The sequence below is a fragment of the Cryptomeria japonica genome, chromosome 10 (genome assembly GCF_030272615.1).
Source record: "Cryptomeria japonica chromosome 10, Sugi_1.0, whole genome shotgun sequence".
Classification (NCBI taxonomy): domain Eukaryota; kingdom Viridiplantae; phylum Streptophyta; class Pinopsida; order Cupressales; family Cupressaceae; genus Cryptomeria; species Cryptomeria japonica.
Window position 1 is genome coordinate 610,585,496 of NC_081414.1, and position 27,719 is coordinate 610,613,214.

Sequence of the window (27,719 nt, forward strand, 5' to 3'; positions counted from 1 at the left end):
TACCTTAAAAAAATTTTAAAAAAATGTTATCAGAATTTGTATCATAGTATTTACAAGCCCTATGATTTCAAAATTTAGAAAGTAAAATCACAGGTTATTAGCATAAAATTAAAAAGTATAGGATAAATATGTAGAAGGGGCAAATGATCAAATTCCATACCGTAATAACAGCATCCTTTCCTACTCCACTCGGTCCACTGATGACAATAAAAAGCGGTTTGGCAGGTGGAACTTGAGGCTCTGAATCAAGAGGGCGGCCTAGTGATGCCTCTATCTCTCTTAGCATTTTAGCCTGTAAAAACCAATTAAAAAAGATGTTCATTTCAGAGCCCCTCCTTGTGAAAGTACTGTATAAAGTTTAAGCTGCTGAGGATGAAACTTTTAAAAACAAATGTGGCATATTCATTGGAATTAGACCAATTCTATAAAACAGAGAAGAAACCTAAGAAAACAATTTCCTTACCTGTTCAAATCTGTAAAGCATACAGGACAACAGTCGGTATAATTTTATAAGCATTGAAGACCACCATAGTTCTTCTAAATGATTCAATACATATAAGCATGGTAGCCATGCTCATAGATAACCAGAATATGAGACATTGAAAAAATGTGAAAGACATGAAGCAACAAAAACAAAAGGAAAAAAAAAAGGTTAAAAAGATAACAGAATTTTTTTCTTGCAAATGTTGCAAAGCTTCCTTTGAATAGAATTTCAAGCTTAGGATAATTTGAGGTTGGAGGGAGAGTGGTCAACCTTAGTAAAACTATCTCCAAACCCTCTCTCCAAATTCCAATTTTTCTACAGAAGGAAACTTCCAGAGATCACAACAGCCTACACATACTTGGGGGTACAATTTTCTAGTCAACCCTTTACCATGAAGTCTACCTCTCACTTGCTCCTTTGCAAAGGGTATGCTTCCATTTCTATCTTGGAATGTCAGCATTTTCAGGTCCACTTCTAGGACATCGCCTCCAAGCTGTCTTCTTAATACAATCATCAAGCCTATAGTTTCATACAGTTCAAAGATTGGAGATAGCTTGGGGGCCATTGAATGGACCCATGTGTCCAAACTTTCATGCTGCAAAACATGATCTGTGCAAGTGGACAATTACTCAATGCATCGTCCAAGCTGAATTTGCAGCCCAGCTGCTACGCCTTGAGATTATCTTCAAGCTTAGCTTCTACCATAAACAAACTCAGATCCATGGGGCCTCAGCTTCTCGTCATGAAAAATATCCCTTTGCTCTTCTGAGAGAATTGCTTCACTTGTCCCCACCATAGTTTAAAAACTCAGATTCAGCACTTGGCTGACCCAATAAATTTTTAAAACTTGGGACTTGGAAAAAACTTGACAATAACTGAAAAACAAGTCAAAATTAGAGTTCAACACATATCATTGACCAAAAACAAGTCTTTAGACTTGCTAAGTCTCCTACTCAATACCATATTTTTTTCAGAAACCAGAAAATGGAAATAAATCATAGCAAAACACAAATAACAAGAAAAAAAATTAACCATCTATGTATTTCTTCTTATTGTGAGCATTGGTGAAATTAGCTAAGAATGTACATATTTAATATATATTTATTTATTTAATACATCTTTGTTTTGTTTATGTATAATGTATGTATTGTTATTGTAAACATGCATTGATCAATATTAAGGCAAAAATTGGTGAAGCTAACTAAACGAGGGATTACGAGCTATGTTCCACAGGGACTCAAGATTGGGAACATAGGGGGCATGGGGACCAAGGGCTAAGATTTGGGGACAATGGTGGTGCGGTGTTGGGGGTGGTGGCAGGTGGAAGTTTGGGGGTGGAGCCACCAACAGTGTCAAGTGGCAACACCCCACACAGGGGTCTAATGGTAGAGCTCCTAGTGAATTTAAATGTCAATGCCCCTTAAGAGCACAAGGTCAAGGGTCAAAGCCCCCACCAAGTGCCAATTAAGGCCTTCAAAACCACACAAACCTTCATAGTGCATGTAATTTTCATAATTTTATCAATTTGTTTTTTGTAACACCAAGTATTTACTATTTTTAAAACTTGGGAGTGATTTGGAATGAGGCTTACATGCCTATTTCTTATCACTTCACTTTTTGCAACACTAAGTCCTTAATAAATAGAAATCTACACCTTTTCATATTAAAATACCTCTTAGTTTTAATGATCGTTTAACAATAATTGAAGATTTTGAAGCAGCACTCTAAAATTTGAAACATAGCTTGCAAACTCACTAAACAATAGAGGGGACACACCTTAAGATTTAAATGGTGTGTAAGGGAAAAAGTGAGACTAAGTATGGAAACTCTAATCCCACTCTCATACACACTCATGGAATACGAAAGAGCCTAGGGAGGTGTTGACGTGTATTTTGTACACTGCCTAACACAGAATAAAATACCCAAGGGTACCTTATCCTCTCTTGAATAAAGCCTCTGATTGCTGAAGATGTCGCGAAGAAGGATCAATCAGGATGACTCCAAGGTTCTGTAATGTAGGGTCTCTACGTGTGGATAAGCACCAGTGGTCGTTGTGAATGCTGTTTCATCAAGGGGCCTTACGTTTCCGTTCAGGAACAGTTTTTCCCAAAACTAACAAGTTCTCAAAAAAGATCAAAAGGTAAGGTTTGCAAGAGACGAATCCTAATCTAATCCTAAGAATGACTTAATGTAGGCTAGACTTGGCAAGACTCGACCAATTTCAGTATTGCCAAGGAATTACAACTCTACTGAGATTGATGCGATCTTCTAAGGTGACTATTGATTTTTCAATTCATCAAGGATCATAGACATTACCATGAAGGTACATATCAATAATTCAATAATGATTGAAGGTTTAAGCAATCCAAATATTTCCAGTTGACCACACAAGGCGTCCTTACAATCAGTAAGAAGCTAGTGGTTTGGAATGTGAATCTCACCAAAGATCAAGCTCAACACTTAGTCCTTCAAATTGAAACACTACTTCGACTGAGAATGATTCAAGAAAGTAAACAACCATGAAGATAACAACGAGAATTGCAATAAAACACCATAACTTCAATATTTTATTGATCTCAAAGTCAACGTAGACAACAATTGCTTGAAATTCCTTCTTCAATGCTCAATCTTGCTACAAAATAACTTTCTTCTCAAAAGCTCTAATCTTCTAACTGCTATTCTCTATCTCTCTCTTATTTTCTAATGGCAAAATGAAAATGAATGAGGGTATGTATAGCATCCTCAATTACAATGAACAGCCCAGATCAAAAGAAGATCAACGGCTGAGATTTTGACACCTAAACCCTAATTAGGGTTAATTACAAAAAGTTCCCCCTTTTATTGAACATCATTAAATGCATAGCCAAATATTTAATTGGCACAAAAATCTAGGAAACATAGACCAATGATAATTAAGGTGCCACATCATCTATAACAACCTCTCTTCTAGAACCTTGTTCCCTTTCCAATGCTCCTTTTTAGCATATGCAGTGAATCTAGACACAATTTCTTCAATCTCTGCAATAGGAATCTCTGGAAGATTCCTCATTCATTCCTCCAAGTGGATGATCTGATCAAAAGCCTTGAGAAGAGCTACGTCCCATCCAGGCTCGAGTTCTTTGATTTTCTCAATCAGGAGCATAGTGGCGAACATTTGATCTCTTTGCTCATCTGTGATAACATTCTCATCTTTGCAAAAGATGACCTTGACCTTTTCCTCCAACTCTTGAAGATTCACATCTGTCACATCTTCAATCCTCCTGCCAAGAATAGAACACAACACCTCAAACACCTTGTCCTGAATCGGATGAATGACCTCCTCAACTTGATTGCATTTCGCACTAATGTCTTCGAAAAGAACTTCCTTCATCTGAAGTAGAGTTGACCACTGGAGCAAATTATGAGCTCCTCCATCCATTATCTTTTCTTGTGCTAAGATCTTCCTTGGTGTTTGCCTGATTACTTGCAGAACAGGAATGATAACATCTCTAGTGTGAGCAAAGGCGGCTACTGTTATCATTAGGTTATGAATGATCTCAAGGACCTGGATAGCTCGATGGGTAGTCTGCATCATTCTTGTTGCGAACTCAATGGCGACGGTATGAGATTTGTCAATCCAAGAGCTCATAAGCTGGACCAAGCTCTTAACTCTTTCTGCCTCGCCAACTAATTCAAGGGGAAGTGCTTGCACAGGAGATACTGTTGGATCCTGATGTCCCAAAGGCTGATTGAGATGGCTAAAGTAGCCTCTCCAAGCACCGACCTCTCGCTCAAGCTTTCTATTCTTTTCCATTTCTTCTCTAAGCTTGTGTTTAAGTGCCTCGAATGAATCAGTGGCCTCATCCAGTGTCTGCTCAGCTGTGAGTGGACCAAGCTCAAATGTTTCTACATCATACTCCTCTGCCAAGATTTCACCTTCATATTTGTCCACTGCTGGTGTAGCTATCTGCAATTTTCTGGACCCTGTCTCATCTCTGATCATCTTGGACATCTTGGTAGCCTTCCTTCTCTCTGTCACTTCCTGAGAATTTCCAACAAGGCTTTCTAAATCAATTACATTATCTTCATCTTCAATCACAATTACCCTTGTTAGTCTCTCCTTTAGCCAGTCTGGAATGGCGGACTTTGTCTCTCTAACTTGTATTTCTTTAGGCACTGATCCCTCTTCTCGGAGAGGAGATGTCACTTCGTCATCATTCCTGTCTTCATGTAGCTCATTGACTTGGGGAGATTGACTTGATGAACGTTGAGATGCTCGCCTTTCCTCATGTTTATCATTCTGGACCATTGACTCCATAGATTCCTCAACTTCAAGTACCCTCTTCTCTTGTCCTTGACTTGTCCTTTTTTCATGTTGGGAAGATGTGCTGGATGAGTGACCTCGATGGGCCTCTTGCTTCTTCTTGGAAGGTTCCCTTTCCTCAGGCCTTTCTTTCCTCTTCGCGCTTCTAGGATGAGGATTGCCTTCACTTACGCATCTAGGGTGAGGATTGTCTTCACTTGTACTCTTAGGATGAGGATTGCCTTCGCTTGTGCTTGCTCCTCCTTCCCCTGGCCTTTCCTCCAAAGTAAAAGTCATCGATATGTTCTGTTCTCTCAACTTTTGATGTTGTATATCCACCCATCTGCGAGTACAAGACAAAATCGGAGCCATCAAAGTTCTCAAGTCTGTAATTTCAGGCTCGTTCCAATCTATCTTCACTGTCTTGTCCTCTCGGTCATAAGATGATTGGAGATGTCTGCCACTGTCCTGGGCTTGATCGGCCACTCTGTAAATTTTGCATTTCCTGATGAGATCTAAAGGTAATCTGGAATGCATCTTTCTTTTTACTTCTAAATCACTTGAGAGATTCATCAAAAAGTCCTCTATCTGAGATTCGTGCTTGTACTTTCTACCAACTGTTTCTTCTACATATCCATAAGGATCAAAATTCTCTCTCAAGGCAAAGAATGAAAATGAATATAAGGCCAACTCTTTCTCTGCATCATCCAGGGCTAGAGCATTAGGACATACCTAAACTGAATTCCCTAGTATGATAGGCACCGGAATTCCATTTCCATGCCTGTGTCTGAATGCCTTTGCATAAGCTGCCAACTGCCTAGTCACTTCCAGTAACACTATTCTGTCTGTCGGATATCTTGGCAACATATATGGTGGTGAAGGACACCCATGAACTCGAATGTATGTAAACTTCTGGAATTGGATAAACCAAGCACCATACCTCTTTACAAGCTCCTGTACATCTTGAGATATCCAATTGTGAATCCCACCTTGCAATGTCCTAGTGATGTTCATCGTGAAGGTATCATTAACTAACTTGTAGTTACTTCCAGGTGGATGATGCAAATGAACATAAGATTCACAAACTCTGACTTCCCCGGGTCCTCTTCCGATTGCTCCTCTGTGAGGTAGTCCTGCATATTCAAAACTCCTGATCAAGGCATATATGATGTATGAACTCATGTGGAAGGACTTGGTAGCCTTCAGTCTTCTCAACTGCACGTCCAAGCAATGGCTAATAATTCTAGCCCAATGAATTGTTCCTTTTCCTTGAACTATCACTTGGATGAAGTAGAACATCCACTTCTCAAAATAGAAGGCTTGAGGAGCCCCTGTAACTCGATTGAATAAGGTTATCAAATCTCTGTACTCCTCCTGGAAGTCGATCCTATGTGGTGTGTTTGGAACCTTGCTCAGGCGAGGACGACTCTTGAGTAACCAATTCTTATTGATGATGCTTAAGCAAGTGTCTGGATCATCTTCGTACATGGATCTAGCTCCTTCCAAGCTTTTATAAATCATATCTTTATGCTCTGGTAGATGGAGAGCTTCACTGATAGCCTCCTCTGAAAGGTAAGCCAGAGTGTTTCCTTCCTTGGACACGATTGATCTGGATTGTGGGTCGTAATGGCGGGCACACTCGATCATCAGCTCAGGACACTGGACTGTTGGAGGGAAGCCGGCCGCCTTGATAATGCCACTTTCAATTGTTCTCCTTGCGACAGGTGATGGCTTTCCAATATAAGGGACCTCTCGAAACTTCTTCACACTGAAGTTTCCCAAGTTGGTATCTCCAATGTTGCTCCACTTTGACACGATCTTGGTCTCCAATTCTTCATTCTTTTGATCTTCCTTCATGAGAGCTGGACGACTAGTGGATGCTCCTGCCTTCGGGGTCGCCATCTTGATACCTACACAACATTTCATAATAAGCAATATACTTTGCAATGTAGAAATATAGACTGGATTTAAGTTTAAATTTAGGAAACTTCATGATAAATCTTTGAATTATCATTTCCTAAATATGACTATGTAATTTGAAATTTGAAATTTCAAAATTTGAGCAAGGGTGATCTCGCCATACCTCCTTTTGAGAACTAACTCTAAAAAATGATGCAAAATTAAGAAATTCGCTAGGCAATAATGAAGATCGAAGTCCTCTAGCAAATGCGCCTCCTTTAACAAAATGGTCTTCCTCACGTGCCTCAACTCCACCACCTTTGTCTTTAACGCCTTGAGAAAAAATTCGCTCCACCTCTAGCCTCCAACAAAGTTCCCACTCCCTCTTGGACAGATTTCGCACTCCTTCTTGCTTCTCCAAATCGCATTTGAATAAATGATTGAATGATGGATTAAAATGCTTCAAAATACCTCAATTATATAGGCGCTCCTCCTTGCAATTGCCCATAGGCCGACTTGGAAAATAAGCCAAGGAAATAAATACACATTAAATAAACGGAGAGGCCGACTTTGGCAAAAACATTAAAAAAGACACCTTAAGCGCTTTGAATTTTAATAATAATTAATTTAATAATAATTAATTTTAAATGCCTTTGTAATTAAAATTTCGATTTTTTAAAAGGCTTAAATTAATTATTAAATGATATGCGCCCTTATTAAATGTCAATTTAATTTTTTAAAGATTTTGGAGTTTTTAGCGAAATTTGGCATTTAATGTGTCTTAGAGGACATTGGTGCCTAGGCGTGGTAAAATATCGATTTGTAAGAACCTCGCCTTGGTCCCTGGGAGAGGGACAGGAGCGATCTTACTTTTTGTCCTTAGTCCTTGTCTTTCCGATTGCCAATTCATGTTGCAGGGCAATCAATGATCTTCATTCGTCCTTTCAATACATGCTTCACTCGCCCTCTCAAGACAAAATGAGCTCTTCCAAGGATTTTCGCCCTGGTCCCTTGGTGAGGGACACGAGCGATTTTTGCATTATTACACACATTCATGATCATATCGACTTTCAATAATCTTCAAGGCAAAAAACGTCATTGCTTACTTCATCTTGAGTGTTGGAAACGAAAGTGGCCTTCTAAAACTAGGCACACTTGAAGATTTCGCTCTGGTCCCTGGGAGAGGGACAGGAGCGATCTACCATTTATCTTTGGACTTCATTTTCCAAATCGCCAATCCATGATGTGAGGTAGGCGATGATCATCATCTCTCGTTCTATGCATGTTTTGCTTGCTTTCTCAAGGCAAGATTGACCTTCTTAGGATTTTCGCCCTGGTCCTCCAGTGAAGGACAGGAGCGAATTTTGCATTTGTGCTTAAGATAGTTGATTTTTAGGGTTGGTTCCTTGTTCATCGTCCTTCGAAAGACACTTTTGACTTTGCATATCCTTGCCTTGACGTGGTTTTGGAAGAGAATGGTTGATTCTATGAAAATCGCCTTGGTCCTTGAGTGAAGGACAAGAGCGCCTTTTAGTTCTTGGTATAAACCCTTGATCGTGCCATCTTCAAATCATTTTCTAAACGTAGAATATCACTCCGCCTTCCATCTTGAGTCTTTGAAATGAAAGTGGCATTCCAAAATGTTAGGCCATTTAAGCAAATTTGAAGATTTCGCTCTGGTCCCTTGGTGAGGGACAGGAGCACCCTAGTCATTTTTCATCCAGTTTCGTGGTCCTTGCAACTTTGTTCTTCCTTGAAGCACCTTAAACATTATCGCCATCTTGTGCCTTGGCCTGGATTTGGAGGAAAAGACTTGATAGTGTATTTTTCGCCCTGGTCCCTAGGTGAGGGACAGGAGCGCCTTGGCCATTATGGGCTCACTTGTGCTTTGCCAGCATTCAAAATTATCTTCAACGGATCGATTATGCCTTCCTTTACTCTTCTCAAACGAAAAACTTGCCTTTCCTTGGCCAGAAACTTGTCCCTTGAGAAAATCTCTCTGGTCCCTTGGAGAGGGACAGGAGCTTCCTTTGAAAATCGCTCTGGTCCCTTGGAGAGGGACAGGAGCGCCTATTGCAACTTGGGTCGATTTTCTTCATTGTGGCCCATTCAAGTTATATTCAATGAGCAAAACATACTTCCTTTGTCCTCCTCAAATCGCGAAATCACTTAAATCTTGCAAGGATAAGGCAAACTTGGAATTCAAGCTCCGGTCCTTCAGTGAGGGACAGGAGCGCCTTTATCTTTCTAGGCCAAAAGTTCAACCTTTCATTGCTAACGACTAGGTCTGGATACTCCATTATGCTTGCTTCATCTTTTCTTGCGTCCTTGATGCTCCAGTTTGATCAACCAAGACCAAAAATGATCAAAACAAGCCATTTCGCCCTGGTCCTTCAGTGAAGGACAGGAGCGATTTTGTCTTAAACCTTAAAAACTTATCATTTTTGAGTCTTCAAAATCTTCAAAATCTTCATTTCACGTTCGATCATATCCCCTGGCAACCCTGCACAAAACAATTAAAACAAGTCAATAACCAAGATGCACCAAACATCATTTTCGCCTTAGTCCCTGGGAGAGGGACAGGAGCGATTTTACTTCTATAAGCCAAAATATCCAAAATTTAGGTCTTCAGTCACTTCACAAGGCATAATTAGGTCATTTCTAAGGCCAGGAATCAGTTATCAAGCCATCAAAAATTTGGTCAAAAATTACCCAGACAAAAAAAATGCACAATTCCATCCTTAAAATGCTAACACTTAGACAAAATTTGAATGTGCCCTCAAAAACCCTGATTGGACCTATCCTGAGACATACCTGACCTTCCTGACAGGCTCATCATACTGCAAAATTTGCAATCTCCGGGAGGATGCTCAATAACCTTCAAAAACTCGACTTGACTCGGCTTGAAAATATCCAATAGAAACCCCTAAGGCTTAACCCTAGTCCAAACAACTCACTCACTTAATCAAAACCCTAAGAGCAGAGAAAAGAACAAGCGAAACAAAAGCAAAAAAGAGGGGGTCCCCATTCTAATGGGGCGATGTGTGAAATGGTCACAACAGGAGGTAACGCACGTCGGCTACTTCTTATGAGAAAGAGAGAGTCGTGGATTACCTCTTAGGTTTTCTATTCCTTTGTTGTAAATGAGAGAGAGGAATGATGCAAAATGCAATCTAATCTAGAATGCAAGTAAGCAAGCAAACCCTAATCTGAGAATGCAGATCAAAGAACAACTAATACACTGTTGCAAAGTACAGATTAGAAGGCAAAATCAGAGGTGCACCTGTGTTTGAAATCTGAGTAGAAATGTCCAGGACCAGGGTGCCATGCCACTGTCCTGATTCTGCAATTCTGGAGTTGCAACTGACAGGAGGGATTCTGGAGCCTGCAAAGTGTTGTTCTACCAAGTCCTGCTGACAGAGGGCAAGACCATGGTGCCACGCAACTAAACTGGGCAGGACCAGGGTGCCACACCCCTATCCTGGGGATTTTTGCCAAGATCTGCAACCTAGAACTATCCCTGTGTGCTCTTCCAATCACAAAACTTCTAAGGACGCTCGGATCCGAACCTGTACTTGAAGCTGAAAAAGAGGGTTTGGGGTGGATATATAGGGTTTTGCCTTAGTCAAACCCCCGTGTTGGTGATTTCTACCTCCACGAAGAGCTGATAATGTACTAAAAATGTGTGCAAGAACCTTGTGTGTGTGCAAGATCCTAAGAATGAAAGTAAACAACCTAGAGCAACCCTAAAGAGTAAACCCTAATTGCTTATAATTGACAAAGTAAATGCTCTAAATCCACAATGCAAAGTGATCTAAAGCATGAATATGAATCAAAATGAAGCTTATGCAAAGACATGAAAACAACATGAAACCATACCCAACCCCAAGAGAGAGGTACAAGCCAATCGTCAGTCAGTGATCTCCTATTGTTCTTCTACATCTTCAAAAGCCCCCAATTGATAAAATGATGCTTGATGTATTAGAATATTTAATTATATTTTAGTCACATATATTTAGTTCCTTGTTTAATGGTCATTTAGCTTTTTAGTTAATTAGCTTTTAAGCTTTATTTAACATTTAGCTTTTTCTTTTTAGTTAATTAGCTTTTAAGCTTTATTTAGCATTTAGCTTTTTAGTAGTTCACTTTAAACGACTTGTTCTTAATTTAGAACGTTGTCCTTGTAATCTCTTTATATACGCTTGTATATTGTTGAATAGATTATCCGATTATTGAATCATTCATTCAATTTATTTTTCATGGTATCAGAGCGGGTCAATGGGATTCTTTAAAGTTTGGTAAATTTTTTAATAAAAATTCATGGCCTTCTTTCTGGAATATTTTCCAGATTTTTTTTTATTGTTTTTTAATAAAAAAACGAATTTGCTTTTTTGAAGGCTTTTTGAGAGTTTCGAGGGTTTCTGGTTCGTGGACGAATTTATTTGTGCTGGGCAGCAGTTCATTTTTTTTGAGTTCTGGAGATTTTCGGGCCTGCAAACTGGAGTTTTTTTTTTGCAGATTGAAAAATTTCCTAGGGTTTTTGCAATTTTCGACTAGGGTTTTGACCCTTCTGTTCGAGTCGAAATTTTATTCTGGTTGCAGATTCTTAGTGGATTTTTTGAGACCTCAACTGAGTCATCATCAGATTTTTCTGGGTGCATCGTTTTCCCTACCTCAATTTTTGAGTCATCAGATCTGCATTCTGTTTTCAGATTCTTGGTGGGTTTTTCGAGAGCTTTTCTGGGATGATCTCAAATTTTTTTGGTTGCCTCGTTTTTCATGCCTCAAATTTTGTGCCAACAAATTTGCCTTGGAATTTAAAAACAGTCAGCGATTTTTGCTAATTCTGTGGGCACTGTTTATGTTGTACATCCAACCTAGGGTTTCTGCCCTTTTTTTTTTGCTTTTTTTTTTGGAAAAAAAATCGTCAATATTTTTCTTTTTTTTTACAAAAAAAATCATGGATATTTTTTAATTTTCTGCAAACTTTTTTTTTTTATTATTTTCAGGAAAAATTTCAGGTTTTAAGTTTGCAGAAAAATTTTAATTTTTGGGTTCCTTCCAAGCCTCAAAATTCACGCCTTAGAATTCATGCCAGAATTCTCCTCCAGGGTTTCAGATTTTTTGTGCAGCTGCTTCTATTCTGATTTTTAATCAGAATCTTCCGTCTCATTCTTTGTGCCTTCACTAGGTTGACCACGTTCAACCTCAGTTTCTGTGATGGCATCTTTGACCAACATCATGTTGGAACACAGTCAGAAGTTCAGCAGCTACCACAACACCTGGAAACAATGCATGTTCACGATATCTAAATATCGTTGCCTTGATCAGATTGATTTAGGCCAGACCTTGTCTTACAGGTCCCAAGGTTTTTACGATTTTTTCCTGAAAAATTGTCTATCGATTTTTTGATTTTTTCCACAAAAAATCATGGGAGGGTTTTCATGATTTTTTCCTCAAAAATTGTTCGCAAGGTTTATAATTTTCCCTTAAAAATTGTCTCATCTGTAATCCGCGATATTCGCGTAAGATTTTAATTATCTGGGTTTTACCCTTTTTTTCTACAAAAACTATGATTTGTAACCTCAGATTTCTTGGTTTTTTCGATTTTCTCCTCAAAATCGTAAATTCTCTTTTCGAGGGTTCCTGTTTCAAGGTTTGACGGTTTTTTCCTCAAAATCATGCTTTGTTGCAGTTAGTTTGGGTCGCACCTGCCAGGGCGAACATTTGCAACCGTGGTATCTTGCAATCAATTTTGGAGTTGATACTCTTCTGCAAAAGGATTTGGTGATTTTCCTAAAAATCATGGTTTCAGTTTTCAGTTTGGTTACCCAATGTCAAGTTGGATGGATTTTGGTATTCTTGGTCATTAACACTTTTCAGATCCAGGGAGGGTCTCCACCACAGCAGAGTGTTCTTTTCATTTGTGATCAAAAGACCTGCAGTGTCTTCTGTAGGGTAGTTAGTAGATAGAATGACCATTAAGGGAGGGTATTAGAATATTAATTATATTTTAGTCACCTATATTTAGTTCCTTGTTTAATGGTCATTTAGCTTTTTAGTTAATTAGCTTTTAAGCTTTATTTAGCATTTGGCTTTTTCTTTTTAGTTAATTAGCTTTTAAGCTTTATTTAGCATTTAGCTTTTTAGTAGTTCACTTTAAACGACTTGTTCTTAATTTAGAACGTTGTCCTTGTAATCTCTTTATATACGCTTGTATATTGTTGAATAGATTATCGGATTATTGAATCATTCAATCAATTTATTTTTCATGATGAATGTTTGATGGATGAATGTTGAATGTTGTTGAGGACTTCAAAGATCTACTCTTTCACTACAAAGAAGGCTCTAATGCTCCAAAAACCTGCTCTTAGATTCTTAGAAGAAGACCCCTTCAAATGAAGAAATAGAGCTCTTAAGTATGAAACCCTAGATCTTAATTTCATGTTTAGGCCGACCTAGGATTTGAATTTCCCGCTGATATTTTGGGGTTAAGCATTATTATATCATAGGATTGTGCTCCCGAAATCTCGGGGAAAAAGCCGCGGACCATGTGCATTCCCGCCACGGTCTGACCAACTTTTCATCAAATTTTCAAGGCCGTTAGATATGATGATATTAGAGCGCATCCCAAAGTTACAGCTGATTTCGAGATGTTTTGATATGCAAAATCGGGCCTAAACGGTCAAAATAAGACATAATTAGGGTTTATGATTAAATGATTCATTGGAGGAATAAGATGAAAAGGGGCACACTTAGGGTAAAGGGCCCAACTTTATAACATGTAAAGTGATGAAACATGACCTTAGATTTAATTAAATTAATTAATTAAATGCTTAAAGGGGAATTAGAAATGTAAGATGCAAGACACACTAAGGCGGGTGCTAACCTAAGTGTGAAATTGTACCACCCTAGCAAGGGTGTACAATTTACGACACTACAAATGGTATTAGTTGCAGAAGTCAAACACATTTAGAGATAAAACGTTACAACCACTAAATTTATGGATTGGATTTGACCATAATCCATAAATTGGGGATATAACATGTTCACCATTTTGTGAAGCAAAAATAAAACCAAGAGGGAGGGAGAGATAGAGAGCAAGATTTAGAAAAGAAGAGTGATATAGATATAATGATATGGAAAGAAGGAACAGAGATAGAGGTAAAGGGATATATATCTCCCTCTTTATATCCCCCCTCTCTTTATTAATTATCTCTATCACCTCTTTTCTATCTCAATCTTGCCCCCTCTATCTCCTTATCCCTCCCTCTCTGTCACTATCTATATATTATTATCCATATCTCTTTATATCTCCCTATATGTATTTCTCTCCCTCTCCCCCTCTCCTTATATCTCTATCTCTCTAACACTTTATCTTTTCCTCTATACCTGTCTCTACCACTCCTTCTCCCTCTTCCTTTATATATCTATATCTTCCTCTCTCTATCTCTCTCCATCTCCCTCTCTCTAACTCGTACCTCCCTATCTTTCTCTATCTTTATCTCTCCCTCTAACTCTCTCTATCTCTCTATCTATTTCACTCCCTCTTCCTATCTCCCTCTAACTTCATCTCTACCTCTACCTTCTTCTCTCCCTATCTCTAGTTACCTTTCCCTCTCTCTATCTATTCATGTCTCTCCCCCTCTCCATCTTCATAGAGCTCTATATCTGTATCTCTATTTGCCTCTCGATCTCTCCCCCCAATCTCTATCTCTCCACATTTCTACCTCTCCCCTTCTCTCTATATCTCTCTCTCTCTCTCTCTCTCTCTATATATATATATATATCTATCACTCTATCACCCTTTATATCTCACTATATCTCTCTATATGTCTCAGTCTTCCTCTACATCTCTTCCTCTCCATCTCCCTCTCTTTGTAGTCCTATCTCCCTATCTATTTTTATCTCTCCCTCTACCTCTTTCCACCTATTTCTCTCAGTCTTCATCTCTCCCTCCCTCTTCATCCCTACCTTTACTTCCTCTCTCCCTCTCTATCTCTAGATACCTCTCCCTCTCTCCATACATCTCTATATCCTCTTTATCCCACTCTCTCTTCCTAGACCTCTATATCCATATTTCTATTTGCCTCTCTATTTCTCTCCCCTATCTCTATCTCGCCATATTTCTCCTGTCTCCCTATCTTTTTCTCTATCTCTCCATATTTCTCCTCTCTCCCTATCTTTATCTCTATCTCCTTATCTCTCCATCTCTCTCTACCATCATACATCTCTCCCTCTCTCTACCTTTATATATCACTTCCTATCTCTATTTTTATCTTTCTATTGTTCATCCCTCCCTTTCTTCTTATTGGAAAACTCAAAGCCAATATAAACTCAAGTGTGATATAATATGATCACATTATAATGCTAGCACGTAATAACATGATCATGTTTGTTGACAAAAAAAACAACGATAAAAATACATGTGGATCCTATACTTTTGGGCCCACATGCTTTGTTTACCCAACAATCCATGTGTTATTCAACATACAAACACACTTTTCATGGTGTTAAAATTTCAACCATTGTTTGACAACTTTGCCTTTGTCGTTTTGTCAAATATCGAAGAATCAAATTATATATTTTTAGATTGAATCCGATATTACAGACTATTATATTCATGTTTATATGATTTGAAATGATAATTAACATGTTTTGTGTTTGAGTTTGATAATATGCAATCAGCGTTTTCATATTTTGCACTAATTCTATTGGATTGATGTAGACTTGAACATATACCAAGGAAAATGATGAAAAACTCAAAGTTTGGAGTGTGACACCAAAAATTAATGAGGCAATATCATGCAATTAAGATATTCAATCTTGGAATTCAAGTTACATCATCTTTCCCTTTGTACCTTTTGTTCATGTCCCCTCCTCATCTCCCAAAAATGTCATCACAAAAGACTAAGGAAACTACCAATCTTACCAATTGTCATCCCAAACAAGATTATCATGCCATTTTCAACTAAAATTTACCTTCACATGGCCATTACATTACTCATTTATCATTGAAACATTGATTGAGAAACATGAGAAGGTAGTGGAAGTAAATATCAACAAAACATAAGGAGGCCTTATTATGTGCATTGTGAGGCTGAATTGATAGCACCAACACATGTTCAAGTGGGTGGGAGAATGCTAGAGCAGGCCTTGTCTCATTCCCTTGGTCTTTCAAGCCTTCGAAGCTACATTCTTATTGGGTAGTCTTTTAAGAGCCACAAGAGCAAAAGTCTATAAAACTATGACAAAGTAGTTCTTGGAGCTCATGGCAGCTATGAATGTTTTTTTGCTACACGTAAATTGTGTTCTCATTGTGTTTCTTATTATTAGATCTTGCATATGTGCTAGTATTGATTAAGTTTTGAAGTAATTAAATAAGTTTTATAAAAAAACAAATCGTTGTTATATTGATTCAGCCCCTGCCCCTCTGTATAACCGTGTGCTCATCGTAATCAACTCTAGCAACCTATTCATGCAATGACATACTACCTCAACCCTAGATTTCTCTTCACAAATGACCTCAAGAATATCAATGGGATGATTATGAATGGCCTTTCAACATGCATTGAGAGGCCTTAGCTTAAGATTAAGGACCTAATTATTAAAGATTTGCAAAGATAAAAGCACGAGGGGAGGATCTTCTCTTTGCCACTAGCCATCCACATCATACTGAAGTTTTCCTCACACATATACCCAAAGGATTCACATTCTTCACACAGAGATGCCACATCCCTTGAAGGCACCTATTTTTAACTTGTGTATAGATACACAGTTACACTAATTGATTCGCAAATGGAAAGATGCAAGGTTATGTAATCAATTGCATGATAGTATTCAATAAAAGAATACCTAACAAATCATTACCACAAAGTTATTTGAGTTTTTCTCCCAATTTTTTCCAATAAATCATCCCGATTTTTTCAAAAAACTCACCCAAGATTTTTTTGCAAATTAAATCGTGGCCAGAAATGACTCGCGATAAATCAAGAGTTAAATGATTTTTTGCAGATTTTTTCCATCTATGATTGTAACTTCATTGACTTGTGATTTTCATGAAAAATTTTAATCATCATAAAATTCATTTCATATTATTGGTTGTTGTATTTGCATGTTGATGCAATATCGTACTCTTCTTTATTCAAATCAAATAGAAAACACTTTCTTCATGTTCTACAAGCATATATGTTTTGTAATTGTATTTTGCATGAAATTTATGTTTTTAATGAGGAGTTTAAGTAATTGTTTTTTCATTTGCAAAGTCTTGTCATATTTTTTCTAAGTGTTTGCCTAGCCATTGAGTCTAGGTCAAAATTGGGTTTGTTGATTTTATTGAGTTGAGAGTTTTCAAATGTTGGTTTGGACATTAACTATAGAAAATCTTTTATTAGTGATTCGTAAGGTTTATACAAGGTTTTGGGAATGGGGGATGTCTTGGGGACATGGTATTGTGCCCTCCTTGTCCCTTTTTTTGCCGAATTTTGTGGATGCCACCAAGACATTTCCCCAATGTGAGGGGAGGGGGCAACTTGTCATCCCCAACATACCATAACATCCCAATGGCCTCAGGATGTCCTCCAACATTTTGCTTTTCTATCAATATTTTTTCTAATCTTAAAATAAGCTCATATTCATGAAAGTATCAATGAAGAAAAGAGAATTTATTTATGACCATGGGATGGAAATGTGAATACTTACGACCATTAACAAAGATGGTACATATGCTTCTTCTTTCATATTCATTATTTACTTGTTTTAATGGTGTCGAGGATCCGTGCCTCTAGGAATCTCCATATTTTGCATTGAAAATTTTGAATTCAGCTCCTTTTTGAACATAACAATAACTAGGACTCATGCAAGCCTTTGACAAAGTTTGAACTCTGGTGAAATTCACACAGTAGCTTCAGCAATGCCTTCATGGTGTTTTAGCTTTAACTTTGTAATGTTAGCACCTACTATGAATCCATATAAACTATAAACCATTTTCAACTTATTGATTATAATTAACATTTTTTATTTGACAATTGATGTTATCAATTATCAACTATGTAGTGTCCCCTTATTTTATGACTTAGGAAATAGGGGCCTTTATCTTTCAAAGATCAACTGCAAGAGACTTCTTTCCTTCAAACCTCTGTAATTACTATGGACTATGATTAATAATATAGAATATCACTTGAAATGCTTCAATTATACGATTGACAAAAATAATAATATGTTCCTTCAAGAACAAGATATACATTATATATTTATAAGATAAACATTCTTGTCAATATCACTGCTCTATCTGATTGGATGATTAGATGTAAGCTAAGTGAATTGATGTGTTTACAAAGTTGCACTTAGTGCAACGATCAATAGGATCTCTGCTATGTCTGATGTAATCTTTTGAATTATAGGCAATGAAATGTAAAATAATATTGCTTATAGCAATATTGACTGTTGTCTCTGATATGAACTCTTAAATCATGCAATGTCTTGATATGTATTATCGCCTATAGCAATATAGTTGCTGTGTCTGATATGTGCTTTCTTCCCTTGCAGTCAATAGTGCTGTCTCAGTTTAAGATTTATGTGCTTGCTACCGAATTAGCCAAGTTGGCTGATGCTCACGAGAGCAGATCCAATTAAGGATAAGAAATAAATAAGTTTCCAAATCGATCCCTACTGAAGTAAGATTGAACTTGCTCTTATATCATCAAAACCGAGAGGTTGGCATCTCTTGAGTTCGATGAGTCATGTCTCTTTTTGAACGATCTCTTCAGAACCATTAATTTGTCTCCATAGAATACCAATTATACTTCCTATCATGTTCGTTGCATAATTTACCTCCAATCGTTGTTATCTTAAGGCATATCAAGTAATCGCTGCCAGTTGTACCCAATCGGGTTTGGACATAATGGATCATGGATTATTATAATCGCCGTATTCCATACTGCTTGTTAACAATGGTTATGACTAATCATAGATTAGTCCACTCTTTTCTGATCGATATCCTTAACAATTGCTGATCATGTAAACTCTTTAAGTTGCAGTTTTTGCATAAACCGATGCTTGTCCAACTTAACCATATCACTGATATCATTGTCCATTAATATTAATTGTACCCTCTCACAGTATATCATGATAGTCTCTGTTTTTACTTATATTTCTTATAATAAGGCCACGTCTCCATTAATCACCAATTATTCCATCGTATATGTTACCCACATCTTATGTCTTATGTGTTTCCTCTCTTCATTAAGTCGCTCTCTTCCTTAATAACCGCAGCTTCTCATACTTTATGAACCACCAATTATTCTTCACATGGTAGTCTCTGTATCTTTCCATGCACAGTCTATTTGCCAATCGCTCCTAATGATTGATGCCTGTTATCTTATTTGCCTCATCATATACTTCATGCGATCTTTGACATCATAGTTGTCTTGATGGGATATGTCACTTAGCATCTTCCTTGTCCTTCCTCTATATAACAGATGTTACAGGTTGTTCCATAGGAGATCTTCATCTATTATAATCATATCTTCAGTATGGTCTTAAAGCCTTCATTCCTAGATTAGGTTATATCAGACTTTTTGTTTTCTTAAAAATAAGTTTAAATCTTTAATTGAAACTTATTTAATCGTTTATCAAATCTAGTTGCCTTCAGGTCTTGGATGGGGGCATTACAAGCTGTGTATTGTGTTCTCTATTTTGTATTTAATTTTGTGCAGTTTGTGTAAATATAGTTATTTTTTAATATTTTTATATGTTTGTAATATTAAATTAATAGTTGCCTCCAAATTTTAAGAAAGCTTTTACCATCTCCAATTCCTCAAAATCAGAGAAACACTATCCTTTATACATTGGAACTCTACAATGTAGACTAGTTATGTGGACATTTATATTAAACTATAACAAGCAAAGTAGCATCTGAAAAAAAACAATGTTGCATCATCAACAAAATTATCGTGCAGAAACAAGAAAAAGGCATATTTGCTGCCAAAACAAACAAGAAATGTTTGTCTGAGTCTTGGGAAGTGGGAGCATAGTTTGAGGATAGCAAATTTTTCGATAGATTTTGGGGACGATTGAGGGATGGCAAGCGGACACAGCTTTAAAAAATTAAGACTTAAAATAAAAGAACTGCTCAGATTTTTTTACTAGTAATACAAATAACTTGATACATATTCCCTGGTCAGAAATTGAGATTACATGATTAATGATTTCATGGGTTTTGGATTTAATCTCTAATAATAAAAGAACTGCTCAGATTTTTTACTAGTAATACAAATAACTTGATACATATTCCCTGGTCAAAAATTGAGATTACATGATTAATGATTTCATGGGCTTTGGATTTAATCTCTAATGTCCCCTCTTTGGGATAGTTTTTAAAATAATAGAATTCACTCAAGATATAGTAGTTGATCAAATTGTGAACTCCCTGTAAATACCTTGCAACTCTGCTGAGCTAAAAGACCCCGTCCCTAACTCAACAATGATGAAACCAAGGACCTCATCCCTAGTTTGTCAAAGGTAGGAAAAAGACCTCGTCACTCCAAACCCTAGCTCACCCTATGAGCCTAGACCCCATCCAGTGACAATACCAAGGACCCCGTCCCTAGCTTGCCAAAGGGTAGGAAAAGACCTTGCCCTTCCAAACCTTAGCTCACACCGTGGGCCCGAACCCCATCTGGTTCGCAAGTACTAACTAGAATTCAAAATTGATGACTTGGTATATTTGCTAGACTATTGCTAAATAATATTCCTTGATGGATTGACAATCAATCCCTTGAATAATATTTGAATGTTCTTTGGAATAATTATTGAATGAATTTCTAAAATTATATGTATTGCTGAGTGTGTTTCTAGAATTTTGCATTGAATTGATGAATTGAATTATTTTATTGATTGTAGATGATTGTAAATTGATATTCTAAAATGATTGTTGATTGATTTCTGAAAATGTATATATAGTTGAATGAATGGATATTTGTTAATGAATTTCTGAACTGATGAATCTCCATTGATGATTGTTGGATGATTGAATGATTTCCTTTGGTGGATTCATGTGTGATTATTTAACAATTGCTGATTTGATGTATTGGTGAGTGATGATTGAATGATTGCTGAATTGATAGAGTGATGATTGAATCCTTGGAATGATCTCTCCTTTACAATTTAAATCCTTGGAATGATCTCTCCTTTACAATTTATTGGCGAATGAGTCACCACCCTTCATTGTTTCCTCTTGAGAATAATAAATGATTTTCCAAATCTCATGGATTCCTTTATTGTTGAGTGTCATTCTGAATTTCTGCTTTGAATTGTTGTGATCTGAATTGATGCCCCTCCAAATGATTTGATCTCCTATTAATATAGCTCAAAATTGGGAGGGAGTCACAGCTTTTCACTATTTCTACCTGTTGTGACCTTTTCACACATAGCCCCATTGCAAATGGGGAACCCCTCTTTTGCCAGTAGTTCTAGGTCTCATGCAGTTTAGTAGCGGTCAGGTCTCTCTCTTTAAGTTAGAATGAAAACAGTTTAGCTCTCAATGCTTAGGTGGTGAACAAGTTAATATGATTATTTCATTTATTTAATCACCATGCAACCTTCAGGTTAGAGGATAGGAGAGATGAGTTTAAGTCTGATGGACAGTCAATTGAGATGAAAGATTTGGTGAGAAGCAATCAAGGCATAGGCAATGTTGAAGTTGCCATCATGATGATGATGTTGCCTTGATAAATGTGAATAGGGAGCTCTTGAAATGGATGGAATAAGGATCAGCTTGATAAGTAAAGGCAAATGGATGGGATGAGTGTTAGAATCAGCAAAATGGAATAAGTCAAAGCATTTCCACTTGACCCCCAAATCTCCAGCCTATCCTTCATCACTGCCACTTATCTTCCAAAAGTCTGGCCAGATTCACTTTACTTCCAGTATAGGCTCAAAAGCCCGGCCATCTATCTTGCTTCACTTCCAATGCCCCCCTAAAAGCTCAGCCTGTCTTGGATGATTTCCACTTGCACACTAAATCCCCGACCATCTTGAGTCTACTTCAGCTTCATACCAAAATGCCTGGCCTAGGAAGTGCAATAATGAATCAAAACACTGCTTTCTGAATGCCTGGAGTGATGATAAGATTGCCTTAATGAAAAAGATAGGAATGATTTGAATAATTGATCAGGCAAATGACCAAGGATGAAAAAGAAATGAAGGCGATTAAGGAGAGAAGCCACCATTGTCACTTGATGGCCAAAAGCCCAGCCACCCCTAGAGGACTTCCACTTGCTCTCTAAAACCCCGACCATCATGAGTTATTTCTAGTGCACCCCCAAATCCATGGCCAGCTTCAAGGCATTTCCACTTGGCCTCTAAAAGCACCGGCCTTCCCAGAACATTTCCGGTTCACCTCCAAATCCACGGCTAGAGGTGGTAAAATGACATGTGTTAAGCGCCAAAAACAAGATGAGTCGGCACTAAGGTAACCATCTCAATTCAAAGTTAAAAAGAAAAAAAAGGCAGGTCAGCTACATTGGGATTCAAAATTGCAAAGCATTAAATGAAAATAAAGAGATGATAAGTCGGCTACATTGGGAGACAAAATATCAAAGGTCCTACCTTTTGAGCCAGAGCCTATATGAAAGAGTTGATAATCATTCCATTTGATCATCAACTCAAAAGCGATTCCTTATTGAACAGCGAATTTGTCATTATTGAATAGAGATTTCTTTACTGATCAGCGAACTCCATCCTTGCAACAGTGAAATCATCCCTTACATCAGCGATCATCAAGCCTGCAATATTTTAAGGGAAGCGAATTTTTGTGGTTTTAATCAGCAAACCTCCTTAAAACAACAAATTTAAGGATTGCCACAGCAACCTCTAGCCAGTATTGAAGTGAATTGTGCAACATTGAAAGGCAGATTTTAAATAACAGCATTGCAGACATTCATTAACAATCATATCAGGTTTGAGTTAGATGATTTTTGAAGCATTTTCTATCAGAATCAGGTCCAATTGTGTTCTGGTGCAGTCACAGATCAAGGTTTGAAGGTTTTCAATTATAAAAATTCCTTTCAACATTACTTGTTTTCAAACCCTTAATTTGCTGATTCCTGTGTTCCGATTGAAATTTGTAGCAATTTTGTGATCATTTTCAAGCAAGATCTAAATTTCAAGAAGGTTACGGTTTTAAGTTGCAACCTAGTGTTTAAGCAAATTTATTGAGATTTTATTGATTTTCAAGCTTTCAAGGTGAAAATGCTATCCTAATTATCAATTTTCAAGCCTATGCATTAATGTTCTATCAAAACCCTAACGTAGGCAATTCTCACAAGTAGAGCATGGCAGCCCCGAGAGCAGGAAAAATTCCAAGGCAAACCCTCATCAACGAGGATTCAAAGGGAGTGCTACCTAAGTCGAGGATCACATCACTATGGGAAAACGTTGGAGATACCAACTTGGGCAAGATCGACATGAGGAAGTTTCAAGGCCCTCTCTACAAGAGCAGACCTTCCGGAATATCAAAGAAGATAATTGAGAGTGGAATCGTGCAAGCAGCTTGCTTTGCTCCAGCTATCTAGTGAAACGAACTAATTGTTGAATGTGCTAAACACTACAATGCCAACACAAGACAAATAGTGGCACCTGACGACAAAGTCCTAGCATTCTTATTAGAAGCTGCCATCAGCGAGGCATTCAACATACCTGAGCACAAAGACATGATATATAAGAATAAACAAGGAGCATTGGCAATCTTTGAGGACGACCTTGACAAATGCTTAGGCATCATCAATAAGTACTGGATGTCAAAGGCTAGGCCTGGTCTCTCCAAAATGCCCAACAAGCTTCACCAAATTGACTTCAAGGAGGAGTATGGTGATTTGATCACCTTGCTCAACAAACTCATGGGAAGCCCTCATGCTTCTCAGTTTGAAAATTGGATGTTCTACTACATAGAGGCAGTGACAGCAAGCGGAGAGAAGATCAATTGGGCAAGGATCATAAGCAATAACATTGATCTACAGCTGAAAAGACTAGAACGCACCAAGCAGTTCTACATGAGTTCCTACATCATCTACTCACTTGCACGAGCTTATGAATACAAAGGACTGATGTATAGAGGCCCAATTGGAAATAGAGAAGTAGAAACAAGAGTGTGTGAGTGCTACATGTAGCTGCATTTCCACAACAAGGAACACTTCAGGAGAGTGAAGGATGCCTTCTCCATGCACATAGTGAGAACATTGCAAGGTGGCATTCATCAAAGGTACGGTGCCTGTTTCATACCCGTTGCTCGTTTCATTCAATATCCCAAGTTCACCTTAAGGAATTATGTGCAGCAACTCAAGAATACAATAAGATAGGCTGACCCTTCAAGCATGCCTCCATCATCACTACAACAAGATTCAGTTGATGATTTGGAAGATATGAGAACTACTTCTCACATAGTGAAGGGTTGGATTGATGATACCTCCACAAAACCAAATGGGTTCGTGGGAGAGTTAGCACATGTATTTGACACGGTTTCAGCCATCCTTGATAGGACTCAGGTTCTCATGGCTTCCTATGATGTCTTTGTTTACACTAGAAATTTCACAATTCCAAAGCTTCAAGTATTGATGGATATTCCCAGGCAAACCTTGATGAATGTTGGAGTAGTGAAGGAAGGGTAGTCATATAAGTTTCGTAGATGGTATAGCACACTCAATTTGAGAAGAGATATGTTCGAGGGTATCAACAATGGCTGCAACCGAGTAGAAGAGATGACCAAGGTGATACATGATAGAATTGTAGCAGTAGTTGAAACAATACTTGGGATGGAGATGAAAGAAGAAGTAGACATAGTTGTTGACTAGATGACAGGGAGAGTAAGAAGTATCTTCTTCGGGACAGCCAAATCACTTACAAATAAGCAGCTAGAAGACGTTCAGTCATTCATGACACTTGTAGGCAAAATCAGCGACTTGGGGCCTGAGTGGGAGAGGATTTTCATCTCATCCTCAGCTGAGTTAGAGTACATGGAGGATTAGTTGAAGATCATGCCAAGTGTCCTAATGGATGAGCTAGAGGGCATAATGTCCAGATTCGTTGAATATGCTTGTAGAGAAAGAGATAAGGGGAACAAACTTCTAGATGAATGTTTGTTATGACCCCATGTGGAGTTGATTTTTCTCATTGAAGGATTCTTCCTCGTAATTTGTGCCAAAAACTTGTTACTTTCTCATTGGCTGATTTTTAGTGATATGAAATAATTAGGTATTTTGATGTAACAAACCCTAATTAGGGTTTAGGCGGCATAATCTCAGCCCTTGATTTTAGATCAATCTTGGCCACTCATTTGTATTGAGAGCACTATATAAGTGCAACTCATTTCATTCGTAAAGGATCATTAGAAGAGAATTTGAAGAATTATTGCTTTGATGCTGCCAGAGATAATAAAATCATTTAAGTGTTGGTGACTTATTGTGTTTGGAGTATTTGCATGTTTCTTCATCCTTTTTAAAAGATGAACTAAAAAAAATATAGAGTACATTTGCTTGAGTGTTTTAGATGAGTGAAAGAACATTGTTGAAATTTGTACGTTCATACTACTAGTATTTTGCTGATTGTGCCTTGTGTAGTCAACTAAACTCTTTTGTCCAACCTTAACTTCGATTGCTACTTGCCCATTGATATGCATCTCATTGATGGTGTCTATGTTGTTGGTGGTGATTTGAATATCGCATGCTTACCTTAGAAGATCGCACTAGCTTTGTGTAGTTGTTCCTTGCATGTCAAAGCAAAGCTTAGTTGAATTTCACTAAAGATCATCCATTGTCCTTGCATTCTTAGCTTTAGTTTAGCCTTCCTCAACCCTTAATCCCTTTGCACTTTTTCCAATCATTCATTAGAAGTAGTGATTTAAGAGCCTCATTGCATATCATTCTAAAGCATAGAGTAGACTCATAGAGTATCCCTTGTGTTTGAAAGATTCATCCCCTAAGAACAACTACGTAACTCCCCTTGGATTACCAGCAAACACATCAAGCATTGAGCTTATCCACACGTCAAGACCTGACATTTGGAACCTTGGGGTCATCTCAATTGATCACTTAGTTCAACATTTGAGAGGATTTTGTTCAAGAGAGGATAAGATACCTCAGTATTTTATTCTATGTATAAAGTGAATAAAAAACACATCAACTCTACCCTTTGAAAGAGTCACAACTATTCATCATTAATTGCTGTCTTTCGAAAATAATTATTTATTTTATATTTCCCCAGTCACTTATATTTTTCTCCATTCCTTTCCAAGTTGATAATTGGTTCATTCCTTTTATACCCTTAATCCTCCAATAGTCATAACTCTTTATTTCATGCCCTTTGACCATTCATTAAACTTAATTAAATTTATATTTTATAATTATATTATATTTTAATTTATTATTATTATTTATTATTAAATCCTATTTCAAAAAGGGAACATTACATAACCATTTAGGGATCTTATGTTTTTCTTTCCAAGTTTAAGTATTCCCAACAAGATTGTAGTGTAAGTTCGTTATTATAAAATCTGAGAGGATTACCCAAAAAAGCTGATGAGATTCAACAACACATGCATTTCAGAAAGAGTTCATTGAGAAAGTAGTCAACCAAGGAAATGGTTGCTCAACAAAGCAGCTGAGATTCAACACAGGTGTTTTTCAATGGTGGGTGCCTAACCCTTAATTTTGGCACAAACTGTGCTTGGCAATAATAATCCTGAATTCCAAACAAGTAACATGTTTTTTGTTGATTTTTTTGTTTTCTTTTAATTGTCTTTTTAACTTAATTAAGTTTTAGGCTATTTTCAATACAATCAAGATGTTATGGAATCACCCTGGCTGTACCTTGGCATTCCCAATAATTAGGGATGTCCACGTTTTACAGCAATGTTCTAGGGATGTCCCCCTTATCTCAAAAACAATTGGGGATGCAGGAAGTGAGGGGAGAGGGATGCATGCCGATAGAACACTTCAAATAAGAGGGTATGAATGATATTATAGATATCTACTTCAGATTTGATCAAGAGCTCGAAACATGCATTTTTGTCCTATTCTATTATATTCATAAATGAAATTTTATTGCCAAAATGGTTGTGTGTTGCCTTAAAACAATAACACTAACCAAGGCCACATATCTCTGACTTCTATTCCACTCAAATTAGACACTCGGAACAATATCATCTTTTACATAGATTTTTCTAAAGATAGGTATACTAATTTTATTTGATTTATTCAACAAACAGCTTTTTAAAAATATATGTTATTAATAATTTATTATTAATGAAGATTCAATTTTAATTGTATTGAGAAAAGATTATAAAAATAAGCCAACAATTAAGATTTTAGATTTTTTATTAGTGATGTATCAAACTATAGACTACTCGCAAATAATTAGAAACCAGTTCGTTATGACTTTCTATGAAGATTTTGAAATTTCAAATATTATTTGCTGTATTTCTAAATAATCTTTATATACTTCGTAGTTTATACAAACATGAACACATCTATAATTTTGTTTATTTAAGAGCTATATTATTTTACTTTAGATTAAGAAATTATTTTATTTTCAAAAACACTTATATAAGATAATATGTTGAGCCATTATTTAGCGATTATTTTATTACATAATAGAAAAAGCACTTTGAAATCAAATTATAAAACTTAATAATTTATTATTATTATATATTTTTTGTTTGATTTTTATTTTATTAAGAAGAATGATAAATATTTATATTAACTTATTTTTGTATTTGTAAAATACATAAAATCTGCTTATACTATGTCCTAAAATATATTTAAAATAACTAAAATATTAAATTGTTATTTTATTTAATATATAATTTATTTTTTAAAATTTTAAAATGTTAATTTCAAAATAAATTATTGATTAGATATTTGATCATATAATTATTATATTATTTTAAGAGTATTAGTATTTTTATATATTTACTATGTTATTTATTAAAGTGCATACCTCTTTACTATTTTATTTACTAAAGTTATTTCATTAAAATTATGTTATTCATTATAGGTAAAT

General features: G+C 36.8%; 1 protein-coding gene across 11 annotated transcripts in view; it reads right to left on the reverse strand.

Moving 5' to 3' along the window:
- The window catches only part of LOC131064821 (guanylate kinase 2, chloroplastic/mitochondrial), a 113,784-nt gene that overhangs the window by 50,270 nt on the left and 35,795 nt on the right, over positions 1-27,719 (reverse strand). For all 11 annotated transcript variants that reach the window (XM_057999102.2, XM_057999100.2, XM_057999099.2 and 8 more), the window contains one exon: positions 161-292. In XM_057999102.2, the coding sequence (XP_057855085.1) occupies positions 161-292 (132 nt within the window). The remainder of the gene's footprint in view (positions 1-160; positions 293-27,719) is intronic.